The 15602-nt window shown below is 37.1% G+C and overlaps 1 protein-coding gene across 2 annotated transcripts in view; it reads left to right on the forward strand.

Moving 5' to 3' along the window:
* Positions 1–15602, forward strand: part of LIN7A (lin-7 homolog A, crumbs cell polarity complex component) — a 46722-nt gene that overhangs the window by 24097 nt on the left and 7023 nt on the right. For both annotated transcript variants that reach the window (XM_058023091.1, XM_058023090.1), the window contains exons 3-4: positions 11831–11902; positions 14262–14471. In XM_058023091.1, coding sequence (XP_057879074.1) covers positions 11831–11902; positions 14262–14471 — 282 coding nt within the window. The remainder of the gene's footprint in view (positions 1–11830; positions 11903–14261; positions 14472–15602) is intronic.

Below are 15602 nucleotides of genomic sequence, written 5' to 3' on the forward strand. Positions count from 1 at the left end.
TCCTTTCCTCAAGCTGCCCACCCATACTTTCCATTATTAACCCTGATATGTGGCTTTGCAAATATTAAGGGACCAGAAGAAGGCTGCTGGGTGGTGAAAACTGGATCTGGTGGTACTATACAGTGATGCCATGTGTGAGAACAGAAGGCTGGCTGGAACCCTTAGATGTTCATTCACTTCAGATGTCCTAGTGTGGTTGTATACTCCAGTTTTACAGGGCTCTACTGAATACAACAATCTGGATATTAGCAGGACTCAGGCAAAAATCCTCATTTATTCTTTTATTCAATTATTAATTTAAGATTTTAATGTAGGAGTCATTTAAATACCTGTTTTCATTGTATTTCAATAATCTTAAAATTTATTTGTTCAGTTTGCAATATAATGCTGTTACTCCACATCCCAGACCTAGTCTCTGAAAGCAGATTGTCATTGTTTTCTGCCTCATGAGTCCTTATGAAAATGGAGGTGCAGCAGGCCAAATTCTCTCAGTTGGCACCAAGGTAAGCCCCCAAATCCAAATTCTGCCCTGTCTTCATGCTTTATTTTTGCTGAAAGCTGCATATCTGTTACAGGAGGAGAAATACAATTCTGGTCATCTCCACAGGGCAAGCCCAGCGTTTGAAGTTTTTAAATTATAAGATGCAAGCCTGGGAAAAAATGTATTGAGAAGACTTACAGCTATAATTCACAGCACAGAACTGTGATTAAAGCTCAGTGGGAAGCCTGATAGCTAAAGATCCCCTGCTGTCGCATTTGCCCGTGCAAACCAGAGTGCTGGTCAGACTGAGCAGGAGTGATATGCCAGACTTACTAATAAGGCAATTAGTAAACAAAAGGGCAATAGGACAACACATAGGAGTAAAGTGACAGAGATTTATCAGCTCAGAGTTCTACCTCAGGTCACAAAACCAGTGTGGTTGTATTAGCATGATGCCTCATTAGACTGGCTGGGAAGCAGTTCTCCTTAGGCTAATCTGATACCTTGTTATAACTTGTTCTAGTGTTCCTGATAGCTTATTCAGAATCACTGCACCATTAGTTTAGTACTAAGACTCATGCTGTAGCAAATATGGAATTGTGCAAATTCACCAATTTAATTCAGATTTTTGCAGGTTTATGCATTGGTTTATTTGTAAGTTTTCAATAAAATTTGTATTCCTGGATGTTAATTGTAAAGTTTTGTTATTTTATCTTTTTTTAGATATTTGAGTAGATTATAATGTCAGCCAAACCAGTTCAGTTTACCTGAATTCTGGGGCTGTATAGCATTTGCAAGAATTTTGTACTGTACCTTTCCATGCTTTTTTCATTTCCACTGTCCCAGTGATGAAAAGCCACATAAAATAATAAGTTCCCGCTAAATGACTACTTCCATCCCTGAGAGGAAAGGCCATTACTTAGCTTGTCTCAAATATGATGGTATGGCACAGTAGCAATGTATTCACTCATGTTTTACAGAATTTTGCCTTCTGCCTCCTGGTTGTAGGTACTGTACTCATAATGATGAGTTGAAAGAAGGATTTGTAATTTATGTTTATTAGATAATAAAAAAATCCAGTTTCTAAAGATGAGCTGTCTGCTCTTTGTGTTGCCACCATGCTGGATTAGGCATTGAGGAAGTTCAGCAGAAAAGCATAAGTTAGCAGTACACACAGTTTTAATTACCCTACTGTGTTAAAACATGCCATTTTTTAGGGTGAATGTAATCAGAAATTACTCCAGTTTGGAAAAACAATGAAGCATTACTCTGTTGCTCACAAGCCCTGGATGGCATGAATGAGAACTTTTGGAAATGATTACCTTGTAACTCAGCAGATGGCCTTCATTAATGGCAATTATATGAATTTACCAAGCTGCCCAGGCATCATCTGAGAGAAGGCATTATTTAGTGTCTGTGCAATTACTAAGTTCCTACCACTTTCATGACTTCACTGCAGGAGATTTAAAACAGCTGCTGTTGTCACCTGGTTTTTTATCTGCCTAGAGCTAAATACATAGATTTCACAGATGGATTACTCTAGATTCTGGGACCAGACTGTATCGTGGGTCTTTAATGGATGCTTTCTCCCACTGGTTTTGATTAAAGATCAATTTTTAGAGTTGGCTGGTGGCTATAAATGTAATTATACTTACGCCCTACTTGTGTAACTGTGCCTTTTACAACAGATAAATAAATACTTTAGTGCTTCAAGAGTCCTGCAAGACTCAAAACAATCACATGTCTTGTACAGTTTATCTGGGGGGCTGTATCTTATTTACCAAAACTGAGTGGTGCTCAGGTGATGTTCTTATTTTGGCACACAGCTGCAGCTGCATGTGCTATGGAAGGTAATTCCAGTGGCACATGTGTGGTGCATCTCAGCATCTTTTTGGTTTGCTCACATTATCATTTTAGTTTATTATTGCAGTATCCTATTTGATTATATAAAACTCTTCAGAATAGACAGAATAGCCTCTGTTGCAGTTCATCTCAAGCCTGCTTCTTCCTCTTGAGAGGAATCAGCAGCAGTTTAACTACCGAGTAATGTTAATAAGTGAAAGATTGTTGGAAGCCACTGCACCATTTTTTTTGCCTTGGTGGAGCCTTAGTATCCCTCTGCTGCTACTTAACTGATGTCACTGATAAGACTCCTGAGAAATGCTGCTCAATCTCCATTGTTTTAAGAAAAGAAATTGTAAAACTCTTTTAGAACTCTATTTTATCTGTATTTTTGTTGTCCTTTAAAACAAGAAGCATCAATAGTTTCCTTCCTTCCCCCTGTCTTCTCAGCTTGATAGGAACATTTGAAATGAGCCTGCATGATGATGTCATGTTTCATCCAGGTGCTCATTTTGGCAAGGTTTTGACAAATCTGGTAAAGTTTGGAATATGGCTGTTGCTTATGTCAGCCTCAACAGCATATACAAACTTACTGATGAAGTGGAGGTTATTAGTGTTTATTAATGCTTGGTGTATTTTTGAACTCAAAAGTAACTGGCAGAGAGATCCAAGAGGGCGGTAAATTATAGGCTGTGAATCCCAAGTGGTCTTATGGGAATTAACTAATCACACATGTTGGTATTTCTTTTTATCCCAGTATATTGCAGTAGAAACAGCAGAAGAGACTTTTAGGACTGTATTTTGCCAAGGTTTAGTGATTGCAAAGGATACAGTTTCTGCAACACCTGTAACACTGTTTTAAAGATGCCATATCATAGTTCCCATTGACTTAGAGCAGAATATAGAACAGTGTGCAAGACTGTTCTAGGAAATAAAATAAATGATCTAAGTATATTTCTCTTGTACCTCATATAAGTAGTTTTTACTTGCAAATGAAAGTCTATTTTTCCTTATACTTAAAAGGGTATTAAGCAACTTCCTACTGACTTCAGAGTGTCAGTGATGACTCCAGACAGAATTGACATTGGAGGGAAGAGGAGGCACACAGAGGTCTTGTGTATCCTAACAGCAACACGGGGCGTGTTTCAATTGACTCACCCAGTATGTGCAGAGGATGTGACAGCGTGCATTTTCGGGTACATCTGCTACATACTTCTGCTCACACATAAGGGAGGAAAGAGATTCTGGCCCCAGCCTGTAACCCCTGTTGGGTTGTTTCTTGGACAGACTCAGAATCATATGGCAAGAGCTCAGGGACCAGAATTTGGTCACCACAGATACTGTCAGATCAGAGTGCGCACCACCGTTTTCCACACAAAAAAATAAAAGAAAAATTCCACTTTAACTTGAGCCTTCATGAAGTATTACACCCTAAATTAAAATATTATACCTTTGTAGTGATTATCCTTAATTTATTTTTAACAATGTCTCAGGCCCATGCTGTTTTTTATCTACTGCCTAAGGACAGCTTAATAATGCATCAGTATTCAGATCAGTTTTTTTCACTTTGGTGGAACTGACCTAGTTTCCTCCATAGCCCCCATCCCCTAGAGAAGGAACATTTATATAAAATATCCTCAATGAAAATGCTAAAGACAACATTCATAATATTTCTTACACATGGTCTGAAATTAAAACTGTCTCATCTCCTCAAGTTGTTAAACAAGATTGAATTTCATTTACAGGTTTGTGCTTTTTAATGGGTTAGCATCCCTATGGCATCATGTGGCAACATCCATGCTGTGTTACTTCATGGAAAGGGAACAATGCAACAATTGTGAAAATAGTGCAAAGTTTGGTTTTGAAAATAGACACCGGTGGTTTTTCCAATGCAATCATGTAACTGCTCAAAGGGTAATGAGAGCTTATCATGTGAAAATATTCAGAATGCCAGCAACCTTGAATGACCACATTCTGTCTGATAAAAATAGCTCATTAATACAGACTAGTTGTCACAAAGCAGCTTTTTCAAATTCAGTTGTCGAAATTCAGTAGCTGCAAGCAGCAACTTACATAATACAGGCCTGTCAGTGCTTCCAGTAAGAACAGTAATGTATCACGTGCCTTCGTCTCAAATGAACTTTCCAGCCATTTCAAGCTCTCTGTACTCACAGGTACCTATTGACTTGTCCTGCTGACATTGACAAAAGAGCTTTCGTCAGCTTGCACTCAGGGGCAGACTGGATTATGTACAGAATATACACTGTGATCTTGGGTGTAAGATTGCCTAATTCTGCTTCTCTTTGGATTACTCAAACGCCTGTCATAGTCCTATAACAAAATGGGCTTTTGTGATTCATTTGCTCAAACAATCTTGTTTAAGAAGAATCTAAGTTTATTGTAAACTTGAAGTTGTGGTGTGTATGCATCGCATCCATGGCATTCTCCCACAACCAGTGGTTTTGTGGGGGTCTGTCCCTCACAAGCACTGCTATTTAGACAGTTACCAAATTCTCTTTAGTCATTCAGAATAGTCCCTTCCCCAATTTTTTAAATTAACTGCCAAAGATAAAAGTAGCTATTAACACAATGTTAATATTTTTTGAGTCAACTAGATTGATAGGAGAGAAAATCAGCCTGCTTTCAACTGCCAATGGAACTACTTCCAACTTTCAAATGGAACTACTGTTCTAAACGATGGTGTATGACAGTGTTTAGGACAGTATCTTAGCAAGAGGCTATAGCTCTGTATATATATAGTTCTGGAGAAAACATGCTCTTAAAGATGTAAATGTGCTTTCCCAGGCATGCTTATCACATGAGATGATTTTTTAAGAAGCAGAATACAGGCGCAAAACCAGAAATTCCATCTGATATTCAAGAGATACAAAACTTCACACACTGTCGTTAGATATTTTCCACTTTCATTGAGCTACCACAGGTCTGTGGCTGAATGGAAGTGCTCCACTGCTTTGGTTTTGAGCTTGAGTAAGATTTCAGATGCAAAAAGTCATTACAAAAGAGGAATTAAGAAAGAGGAATTGTGAAAGAGGAAATGTGGTTGGGTCAGCTGCATACCTCCTTGCTGCTAATATACACATTTTCAGTTGTGTTTGACATGCTTTCTTTTTTTTATGTCATCATCTGTTCAGGTGTCATCTTAGATGGATAATTAGATTTGTTTGTAAGAAATTTTTTAGAAAGGCAAATACTGTTTGAAATTTCAGAAAGTCTACCATAAGGGGCAGAAATTTTGAAAACTATTGAGCTCTGGAAAGTCTGTAGTTCAAGCAAAAATGGTGATTGGTGTAAAATATAACCAGGTAAGATTCCATTGTTTATGTTGTACAAGAGGTTACCAGAGTCTCTTCTAACCTTTGCAGCATTTAAGCCTTGCTCACTGATGTGGTCGAGCTTGATCTGAATTGGGTGCTGAAGCATGGCTTAAGGGGAATCTGTCCAGGCATACAAACCAATGCATTTCTTTCCACAGACATAAATGTGTTGGATTAAGAACGGAAAATATAAGCAAGAGGTTATGTGTAAGGAAAAATCCCAAACAGAATGTGAAAGAGTCAAAAATTATGAAAACAAAGTAGAGTGGGAGAGACACAAAGTTTGTGCTGCAGGTGGCATTTGCTCTCAGAAACAAGGGATTCACAGGCACCACCGTGGAGGGGTTGCAGCTCTCCAGTGCACCTTCTCTCTGTAACTTCTCCCAGTCACAAGGTTGGGTGTTCTCCTGGCCTGCCCCAAGGACTGGGTCATGCATCAAGTGAAATTAAATGTGGGTCTCCAAGTAGAAGGAGACTGAATTCCTGCTCCAGATTTGGAGAAGAGGGGAGAAGAGAGGCCAGCAACTGTGCTGAATAAAGCATCTTCTGCTCTTCTCACTATGGTAAAAGACTAATTAAGATACTTCTTTTTGCTTGACATCTTAGAAGGGAAAAATATTTATCATCCTGTCTGACATAAAAAGGCAATTAGGAAGATAGGGATTTAGCTGGTTGATGGCAGAGGCATAGTAGTGAGGTGTAAGTAAATAACAATCTCTCTCTTTTATAGCTTAGCATCAGTTCTGCAAGGATGCACACATGTACACTGTTCCACTGACATGACTACAGGAGCGCAGTGAAACCAATTATGTCCTCCTTGCTCTGGTTATTCTCATGCTAACTCTGCCCTCTGTACTGTCTGTCAGGCTCTTGTCTTCCCTTCCTTGAAGGTCTTCTTCCAAAAATAGAGATGCAATTCTTTTCTACACTTGAAGCAACAAAAAATATGGTGAAGGAGATAAACCCAGATGATGCCAATATATATTTTAAACATAATTTATCGGTCTTTTTGCGGGTTTTTTCTTCATTTCACTCTTTTACCTGCTTACCTGTGATTTACCTGAATCACTTATTTTGGTTGTGAGTTCTTGAAGGAGTCATTTTATGTCTTTTTATTATTATCATACTGCAGGCACTTTGGAAACACAGCTGATTGTTGCTACTTACATCTATGATTTTATGCTAAGAAACTTCTAACATTTTCAAAAAAGGTTACTTCCACACTAAGAAGTTTCAGAAAACTCCATCTGGACTTGCTACATCACAGGTCTGAATTGCAGTGTACTCTGTGTTTATGGGGGGTTTCTGAGCACCTGTTCATTGCTGTAAAATGACTTCTGCCTCATACCTCTGCCCTTTAGTGTTCAGATCGGCTTGTCCTAAAGTTGAGCATCATTATTGTAGGTACAGTTGTACTTAGAATTACATATTTCATCAGGGGATGAATCACTAAATACCATTTATGGACGTTAATGGAATAAAATTGTTTAATTATATTCTATCTTAGAGAATTAATCAGAAAAGATGCTGCATCATTCTGATTGTAAAGAGAAATACTGCTTATAGACACCTTTGCAAAACAGGCTGCTAAGTGCACTGTTTTTCCAGGACCTTCTGTAGCTTTGTGTTGACTTAAATAGCCAAGCCCTAAATAACCTGCTTTGTTATGAGTCTGTATGGAGTAATTTTTGGTAAGAAGCTAGCTCCTAAAGTACCTGTAAGGCTGTTCCCCTTCCTGTGCTCCAGTAATGTTAAACCAGCTGCTTTGCCTCCCAGCTGAATGCGTGGGGGTGAGGCCCATCATCATAACAATAATACCTGCTGCATCTGACTCACTGCAGCTCCTGCTGGGAGAGGTAATAAAATGTGCATTTCTCTGTGCCTGCGAGAGCTGACACAGTACAAGGAGGATTCACTTCCAAGTTCAAATTTTCTAGCTCTAATTTACCTCCTGCACTCTCTTTGTAATCTTTGAGTAGTGTGGGAGAATAACTTCAGGTTATGTCTGAGGAGACTACCTGCAGAAGCTGAAAAAGTCTGAGATCTGTATTCATGCTTTCAGGAGTATTGCTTGGTGGGAGTGTTGTATTCTGTGCTCCACAGGAAAGAGAAAACAAAGCTGAGTATGTCTTGCTCCACAGCACAAATGAGATCTGTGTGAACAAACCCCTGCCTGCAGCACGCCTTTACCCAATGAACATTCAGCACACAGACACTCACAGATTTGGTAGAAATCACTGGGGGAGAGAAATGATCTGAAACATTACCATTTACCTTCCAGCTGCAGGTTTGTGTCTTGAATCATTGACATTTCACCTGTAATTTAATTTCTATTACTAATTAATCATGGAAGCTCTTTTCCCTAGGCACTAGACCATCAGGCTTTTATGGAGTCTGTCAGTAAATAATATTACTAAACACCCGTGTAGTCTTACAGACACTCAAAAAAGATATAGCTGTACATACAAAAATAGATATGCTCTTTTTCAAGTTAGTAACATATAATAACCAACTAGTTACTGTGCTGGGCAACTGGCTCTAGGTGGCCCTGCTTGAGCAAGGCAGTTGAATGAGATGACCTCCAGAGTCACTTCCATTCTCAACCAGTCAGTGACTCTGTAATATGTTAATTTTCTTTCTTCAGCTCAATCATACTATCCAATGATATCTTTCAAAATGATTCATCTGTCGGAGTTGACAAAGATCACTGTTTTAAAATCACTGTTTTCTTTTGTAAATATCCTACAGGGGAGATTTTCAAGTGCTTTGAATTAAAATCTGTGCCTTTGTCTTTTTCTATACTGACTGATATTTTGTTTAAGAAAACTATAGTAAATCTTATACAGGCAGCTTAAGGATGACATCATTGGATTCAGGAGAATTGTTATATGTTAAAAATATAATCAGATGTATAGGTAATAGCAGGGATTGAAAGAAAATATTTTTTAAATCCATTTCAATTACTTATCACATACAGTGGATTCAACAAGAAGCTATATTTCATACCAGGATGATTTAAATACCAACTTACTCAGTCTGAGAACAAAGAGATTTTCAGTTTACGTGTTCTGTGTACACAGAAGAGGGAGCAGAATGGATTTGTTGTGCTAAAGTCATGGCTAAGGTGGTGCTGAGAACAGCATAGATAAAGGGCTTAGTGTGTCTGCAGGAGAACAAACAACGTTTGTTTATGGACTCCAGTGCCCTGCAAGGATGGACCCTGATTAGATGTGAACCCTACCAAGAGTTTCAGGGGCTTGGTGGAACAGGTACGATTAATCTGTGTTTGGTTGTCAGACTGACTCAGTAATAAGAAAGTTATGTGGGTGTATATGTTTTATCATTCTTACACTCAAATTACATTCAGGATTATTTAACTGTCAAATAGGATAATTTGATTTACAAATGCCTCAAGCAAATATTCAAGACTGGTTGCATCTGTTGCTTATACAGTGAGATCTAACATGCAGGACTCTCTTTCTGTAAGAACTGAGGTATAGATACCACAATCACTAATAACTCTTTGCAGAACAGCATTTTAATCTGTTAGCATTTAAAAATTACCTAAGGATTATATAACACAATTGCTCATATTTTTCCAGAAGTTTTTGAGCTGCTGGATTATTTTTTATCTTACTAATTTGATCTCATACTCATGAGTGTTTTTTCACCAGTATACAAATTAGTTACCAGGATACTGGATATTAAAAAAGTCTACCAGCTAGATATTGGTAGGATGCAGTCAACAGGAAGTTATATGACTTCAAACCCAACAAACAGTGAAATGAATGCTCACCTTTGTGTTTATTGAGCTTAGTCATGAATATTTTAAATAATTTTTAGTAACTGTTCCTTTATATGAAATACTGTGACCTGTTTTTGAAGCAATTTAATGTCATAATAGTTCAATATTCAAATATATGCCTTTAGACATTTTAGCAAGCCATAGCATTTAAAGCTGTGCAAGCAAAAACAATATGTACAATCTGCTGTCATGTTCTAAGATGAAGTGGAACCTGAAGAAAATACAGCATTATTAGTAGTTCAGTACACTATGGGTTTGAAGAAAAAACAATGTAATGACTCATTGTTGCAATTACACACAATTATTCTTCTTATATAACGTAGTAATTCTTCTTATGTAATAATAAGTCCTGCAGCATAATACAATAAACACTGAACTGATCAGTGCAGAATGATGCTGAGTATGTAGGCTCAACCCATTTTTATGACAGTATCATCCAGTACTAAGACATAAGAAACCAGAAATCCTGTAGAGACTATAAAAGAGCTTTCTTTTCCCAAATGTTTACAAGTAAGGGCAAAATCCTGGTTTCTGCTGTGGTCAGTGTCCATGTTCCCAATGGAAGCAAGATTTCATTTCAAATGGAGAAAGCAGGAAGATTTTCAGCATGATCCCCTTGTCTCAGTTTTCTTCATTGGCCCAGGCTTTTTTCTGAATTCCAGAATTCAGTTCTAGAATGACATATGTGCTGTCAGTAGTCAAGACAAAGAATCTTTTGCTGTATTGTGGAAGTGTTTGTCGTATTTTAGATCTCTGAAATGTATTGCATTTGTTATCTCCTTTCCTTTCTCGCCTTTCCCTTATGTATGATACCCCAAGAAAAAAGGTTTGGGGATAAGTCATCCCCCAAACATTTTGCTACTTAAGACTGCTTGATTAACAGTATGTCTGTCCACTGAAATCAGAAATGAGACACAAATCTTAATTCTGTTTGGATGTTTGCAGCATATGCTTGTCAGTGTGTTAAGTTTCATATTAACAGGCTCAGTGTGGAGAGATGCATCCTTATGGTACTGCATAACAAGTCATCAGGACAGGGCAGTGGGGAACACTTGTCTATCAATGGGAAAAGCCATTGTTTGTAGGTCAGCTAAGTACTTCTCCAACAAACTAACATTTACATTACCAAAGAAGAAAGTTTTGGCACTTGTGTTAAAGCATCAGCAAATGAGTGAAAGATAAAATTATTTTTGAAAGTGTGTTTGAATCTGCACTCCTCAAGGAACCTAAGGAGATTGCTGTAAAAACTGACATACTTTACCAGCAAAGATTCTCTCTGATGAGAAGTGGAGCCTGAGTCACAGGACATATGAAATGACAAAATTTCTGATGAATTAGGTCAAGAAAATGCCCACAGTAAATCAGTAGCATATAGCAACTTTTTTTAAAGTATATTGATTTTATAAGAAAGTTAAATAAAAGGTTTGGTTTGTTTGCATTCACCTTTGTTTTCCAAAAAACTTTCTGTATGTTATATGTAAATATTTTTATTTTTTAAGTTTGCTTTCAAAATAACTGGCTAGTATCAAAGCTTTGGTTGTTATTTTTGCTCTGAGAGTGTGACAAATCTAGAGAACAAAGGCAATGTAAGACAAAGCCTTTTCCTTTCTCTTTACTGGAGATGTTTAAAATGGAGACTTAAGGATCAGGGAAGGTGGGCCAAAAGTGTATACCAGAAAAAAAAATTGCAGAAATTTATATATATTGGCATTGCAATTTTATGTAATTTATGTGTATGTACAATTTCTTTTTAAAGGATAATCTTACTCATTGATCATGTCCGACCAGACCTACCAGACTGTAAACCCTTTTCACATTCCTAGTTATATTTGATTGATTTGGAAGGTAGTACTGTCACCTTTCTCCGGTGCTATTTTTACTTCCATTCTTCAGCTGAGTAGCATTTTTCTTCTTCTGTGTGCTGAGCAGCTTACATATTTTTTTAAATCAGTTTCCTAAGTCTTTTAGTTCATAAGAAAGTTCAGAGACCAAAGAAGTCATTGTTGGAGGCTGAGGCACCACTCAAGTCAGTTCAGATCACTTGCATTCAAGTCAGTTGCCTGAAAACACGAATTTTTGAAAACAGAACTTAGCTGGTTTTAGGAAACTACTTGCTAGAGAATGGAAGGGAGTTGTGTTGGAAGATGTAAAGTTAAGTTTGGAAATTATTGTGAGAAACACAGATTGATGTTCTCTGTTAACCTAAGCCTGCTCAAGTTTAGCTGGCACTTTACTATGTGATTGCATGAATGCAGCATTAATGGACATTAGTTCTTTGAGGGAAAGGGACTCTCCTTATCTGGGTTAAAATAAAGTCCTTGTTTTGCTCCTATAATTAATTTCATTTTGTTTTCATGAATATTTTAGGTGTATCAATACATGCATGAAACCATAACTGTTAATGGCTGCCCCGAATTCCGAGCCAGGGCCACTGCAAAGGTAGGATACGTGCAGCTGTTGAGATACGTGGTACCAAAGTGATCCAGTAATTGACTGTGCGCGTGTGTGTTTCAGGTATTCGTGTGTACACTGTAAGAAAATTTAGACATCAGTGGCAGCCCAGAGTCTAGAACCAGTGCTACTTCCCAGGTAACAATCATAATGGAAAATTTCAACCTTTATGCTGCTTCTGTAGCTTAAGAAAAGAGAATGATTTTATGGAATATGATGCTTTTTGAAAAGTTGCTTTGCAAAAGCAAATCTACTGGTTCTTCTATAGCAGTCTGCCTGCAACAACCAATATTTTAATGGACTGTTTTCCCATACATCTCATCCAGAGAGGACACAGTTATTTGGGATGTAGAAACTAAACAATCAAAATTCCCCTTTTAACTAATGGGAACTGTAGGTACTGAGCAAGTGGTAAGGATGAACAGTGACAGAAATGGCCTGATCAACATTTTATTGACTCCACAGCTAAATGTAAGCCTGGGGCTTTTTTTCTGATACATTGCCTGTTTTAATAAAATACAGTCTCTTTGTCCATGTGGACCTGCCTTTCTTATATCCTAAGACAATGATAGCTATGTTACTGCTGCTGCTGAAATTATAAAGGATTTCACACAACCATGAAAGAACCCATTCTATGTGCCAGTATGAAATATGCTCTGTATTTCATAACATGCAGAAAAATAGATGCTTCCAAACCAGGGGGTCCACCGTGGCTTTCTTTTTTCCATTATCATTTTGCACAAAACACTGTCTTTTATGTGGTGTAACAGATTCTATGCAAAATAAATTGCAAAACCCGTAAATCTTTTTTAGAGATACTTCTTTATGGTCCCATTCCTGTGAACATAAACTCCCTGAAGTCCTAGTGGAACTAAGATCTCTTACTATTAAGTATTTATGCTCAGAGATTTTAATTTAAAGCTGTATCAGAAGAGGAAGGTTGGGAGTGTGTTACAAAATGATTTAAGAGTATTTTAGGGAAGCAAGCTCTATAATAGCAACAAATAACCTAATACACTCTAAATTGCAGCTCATTTTCCATATTAAATGGGACTTTCTTTTCTGTAGGCCATTTTTCTTATTTTAACCTTCTGATTGAAAGCTAATGGTCAACGTAAATTTTGCAAGATCTTTCGTTCTATATGGAGAAATGTGTATATGAAATCCTGATTTGTTTACACTGCAGATAAACATAGAAATTATTGCTGTGTTATTTAGTAAATGGGGAGAAGTCCAATTAGTGTTTCCCATTCTCATTTCTTACTCATATAGAACAGCAGGTTACAGAGCAATGTTTCAATAGTGCAATATTTCCTGGTTATTTCTGGGCTGTCTGCATTTCATTCTCCTAGTGCATTCATGTCTAACATAATATGTATGCATGATGAGAAGTTCTGCATGTGCAAAAACATGTAATTTGGAATGATCCATTATATCACATCATCCACTAGCTTCGATTAAGCATAATAAGCATTTAGGACGCTCAAAAATATTAGTGTGATGCAAAATTGTTCAAGCAGTTTGAACTGCGAACACATCTTAAAAATGATAAAATATTCTCTTAATCTTTATTTGATGTTTTATTAAGACCAATAAGTAAGAAAATGCTTGTAGAGAAAAATCAAGTATAAATGTAATATTTTCTTGGATGCAAGCTTTACAGTATGTTACTTCTCTTTTTTTTTCCCCTGGAATAAGTTAAACAATCTAGATTTTCGTAATTGATTTATGTATCTGTTGTTGTCTTAAGATTTAATTTTTCCATAAAAGTTTTGACAGAATTATATAATATAAACTTCCTATTCCTGTTCCAGAAGTTAGTTTGCAAGACTTCAAAGACTTCACAAAGATTATAAACTAAACTTTTAATTTAATAATATAATCTGAGAATTTGAAATAAATAATTCCATAACTCTGAAAGCAAAGCAGAGAGTTAAAAATTCAGTTCATCCACTTAATTTCAACTAGGAACACGTTAGAGATCCCATTATCTTATCCCACAGGGATAAGTTTTCTCCCTGTGAAAAGGCAAAGAAGAAATGCACTAATGATCATAAATGGGGGCATCACCACAGAGTAAGGCTTCCTGGTGCCTGCTTCTGGCTCTGCTGGTAACTTTCTGTATTATCTTTGACAAGTCACCTAACTATTTGTTCCTCTGTTTATTCCTTTATTTCAAAAAACATTGGCATAGAACTTAGTTTTTAAAACATTTTCAGGTAATCAGAGAATGTCATAATAAGATCCTGAAATGTTTTCACAGGCAGGAATTCTTCCTGCAAATGAACAACAAAGTGTCTATCACTGTTACCCTTAAATAGCCAAATCAATCATTTTTTTCTTCCAGGCAACAGTTGCTGCATTTGCTGCGAGTGAAGGCCATTCACACCCGCGAGTGGTGGAGCTGCCAAAGACTGAGGAAGGCCTGGGCTTTAATGTCATGGGAGGAAAGGAACAAAATTCACCTATTTATATTTCTCGTATCATTCCTGGAGGAGTGGCAGAAAGGCATGGTGGGCTCAAACGTGGGGACCAGCTGCTTTCAGTTAATGGAGTGGTATGTGGAAATTTGATAGAGCTTTCATATTCATCTGGATTTTCATTTTTCACAGCTGTTCTAACATTGTGATTTAAAATGCAGCCACACGAAACAAAAATAATTAGTTCTGTGAGAGACCTTCAGTGTGCGTTTGTGGTGCAGTGAGGCAGAGCTCCACCAACAATTTTGTGCCATTATAATTTCTGTTGTAATGGAGAGTGCTTGAAGAGCTTCATTTCAAAACCACACCGCCTGCCTAATTTACAAGGAACCTATGTCCTTAATGATAATTGATAATTCTGTAAATCCGTCCTGCAGTAAAAGCTTAATAACAGAGTGTCGTTCTTTCAAGGGCACACAGCCCTTTCCAAGCACAATGATGACACAATGGCACTTCTGTAGTCTTGTGACCTTCAAAAGCTCTGAACACATAAAATTGAAAGAAATTTGGTAAGCACATTTGGTGCTGATTTGCAGTGGAGTGTGCATTCTAGATTTCTTTTAGTGATATTCATCCAGCTGTGATGTCTTTGTCAGAGAAATCAACATATCCCATACAGGGAGCATGTATGCTTGGTAAAATGGTACATGTTTTTCATGGTCATTTTTCATGTAAATCAAGTTGGAATATTTTGGAGTAATTTCACTGTGAATGTCAACATGGAGGTAAAAATAAAAGGGCTGTTGGATTAGAGGACACATAAGGCTCTGACTCCATGATACAGGTTAAATTCTGCCCTTGACATTACTTTGTAAAAGAGCACACAAAAAGCAAAATGAAAGTATTGAAAAGATTAGAATACTCATTCACATAATCTTACCCTTCCCTTTGTGAACATGCAGTCTTTTTCCATGCAAACTTCCATCTGGCCTTGTATTTAAATACATCAAAGGCACAGAGTAGCAGTTTCTGAGTTCAGTCAGAAATCTTAGACTTCAAAACTTAAATTTCTTTGTTGTTGCAAGGTGAAAAACAATAAAAATGTTCTATGTTTTCATCTATTTCTCTCAACACTAGCTATACCCTTTCTCTTGTAACAAAATATTAGGGTAATACTTCAGACAGACTTTTTACCACTTCTTCTATCAATTATCATGGTCTCAAAAGAGAAATACTATTTCTGAAAACTTGCTTGTACCAAATAGCAA

This window comes from Melospiza georgiana, chromosome 4 (genome assembly GCF_028018845.1).
Source record: "Melospiza georgiana isolate bMelGeo1 chromosome 4, bMelGeo1.pri, whole genome shotgun sequence".
In the NCBI taxonomy this organism is placed as follows: Eukaryota; Metazoa; Chordata; class Aves; order Passeriformes; family Passerellidae; genus Melospiza; species Melospiza georgiana.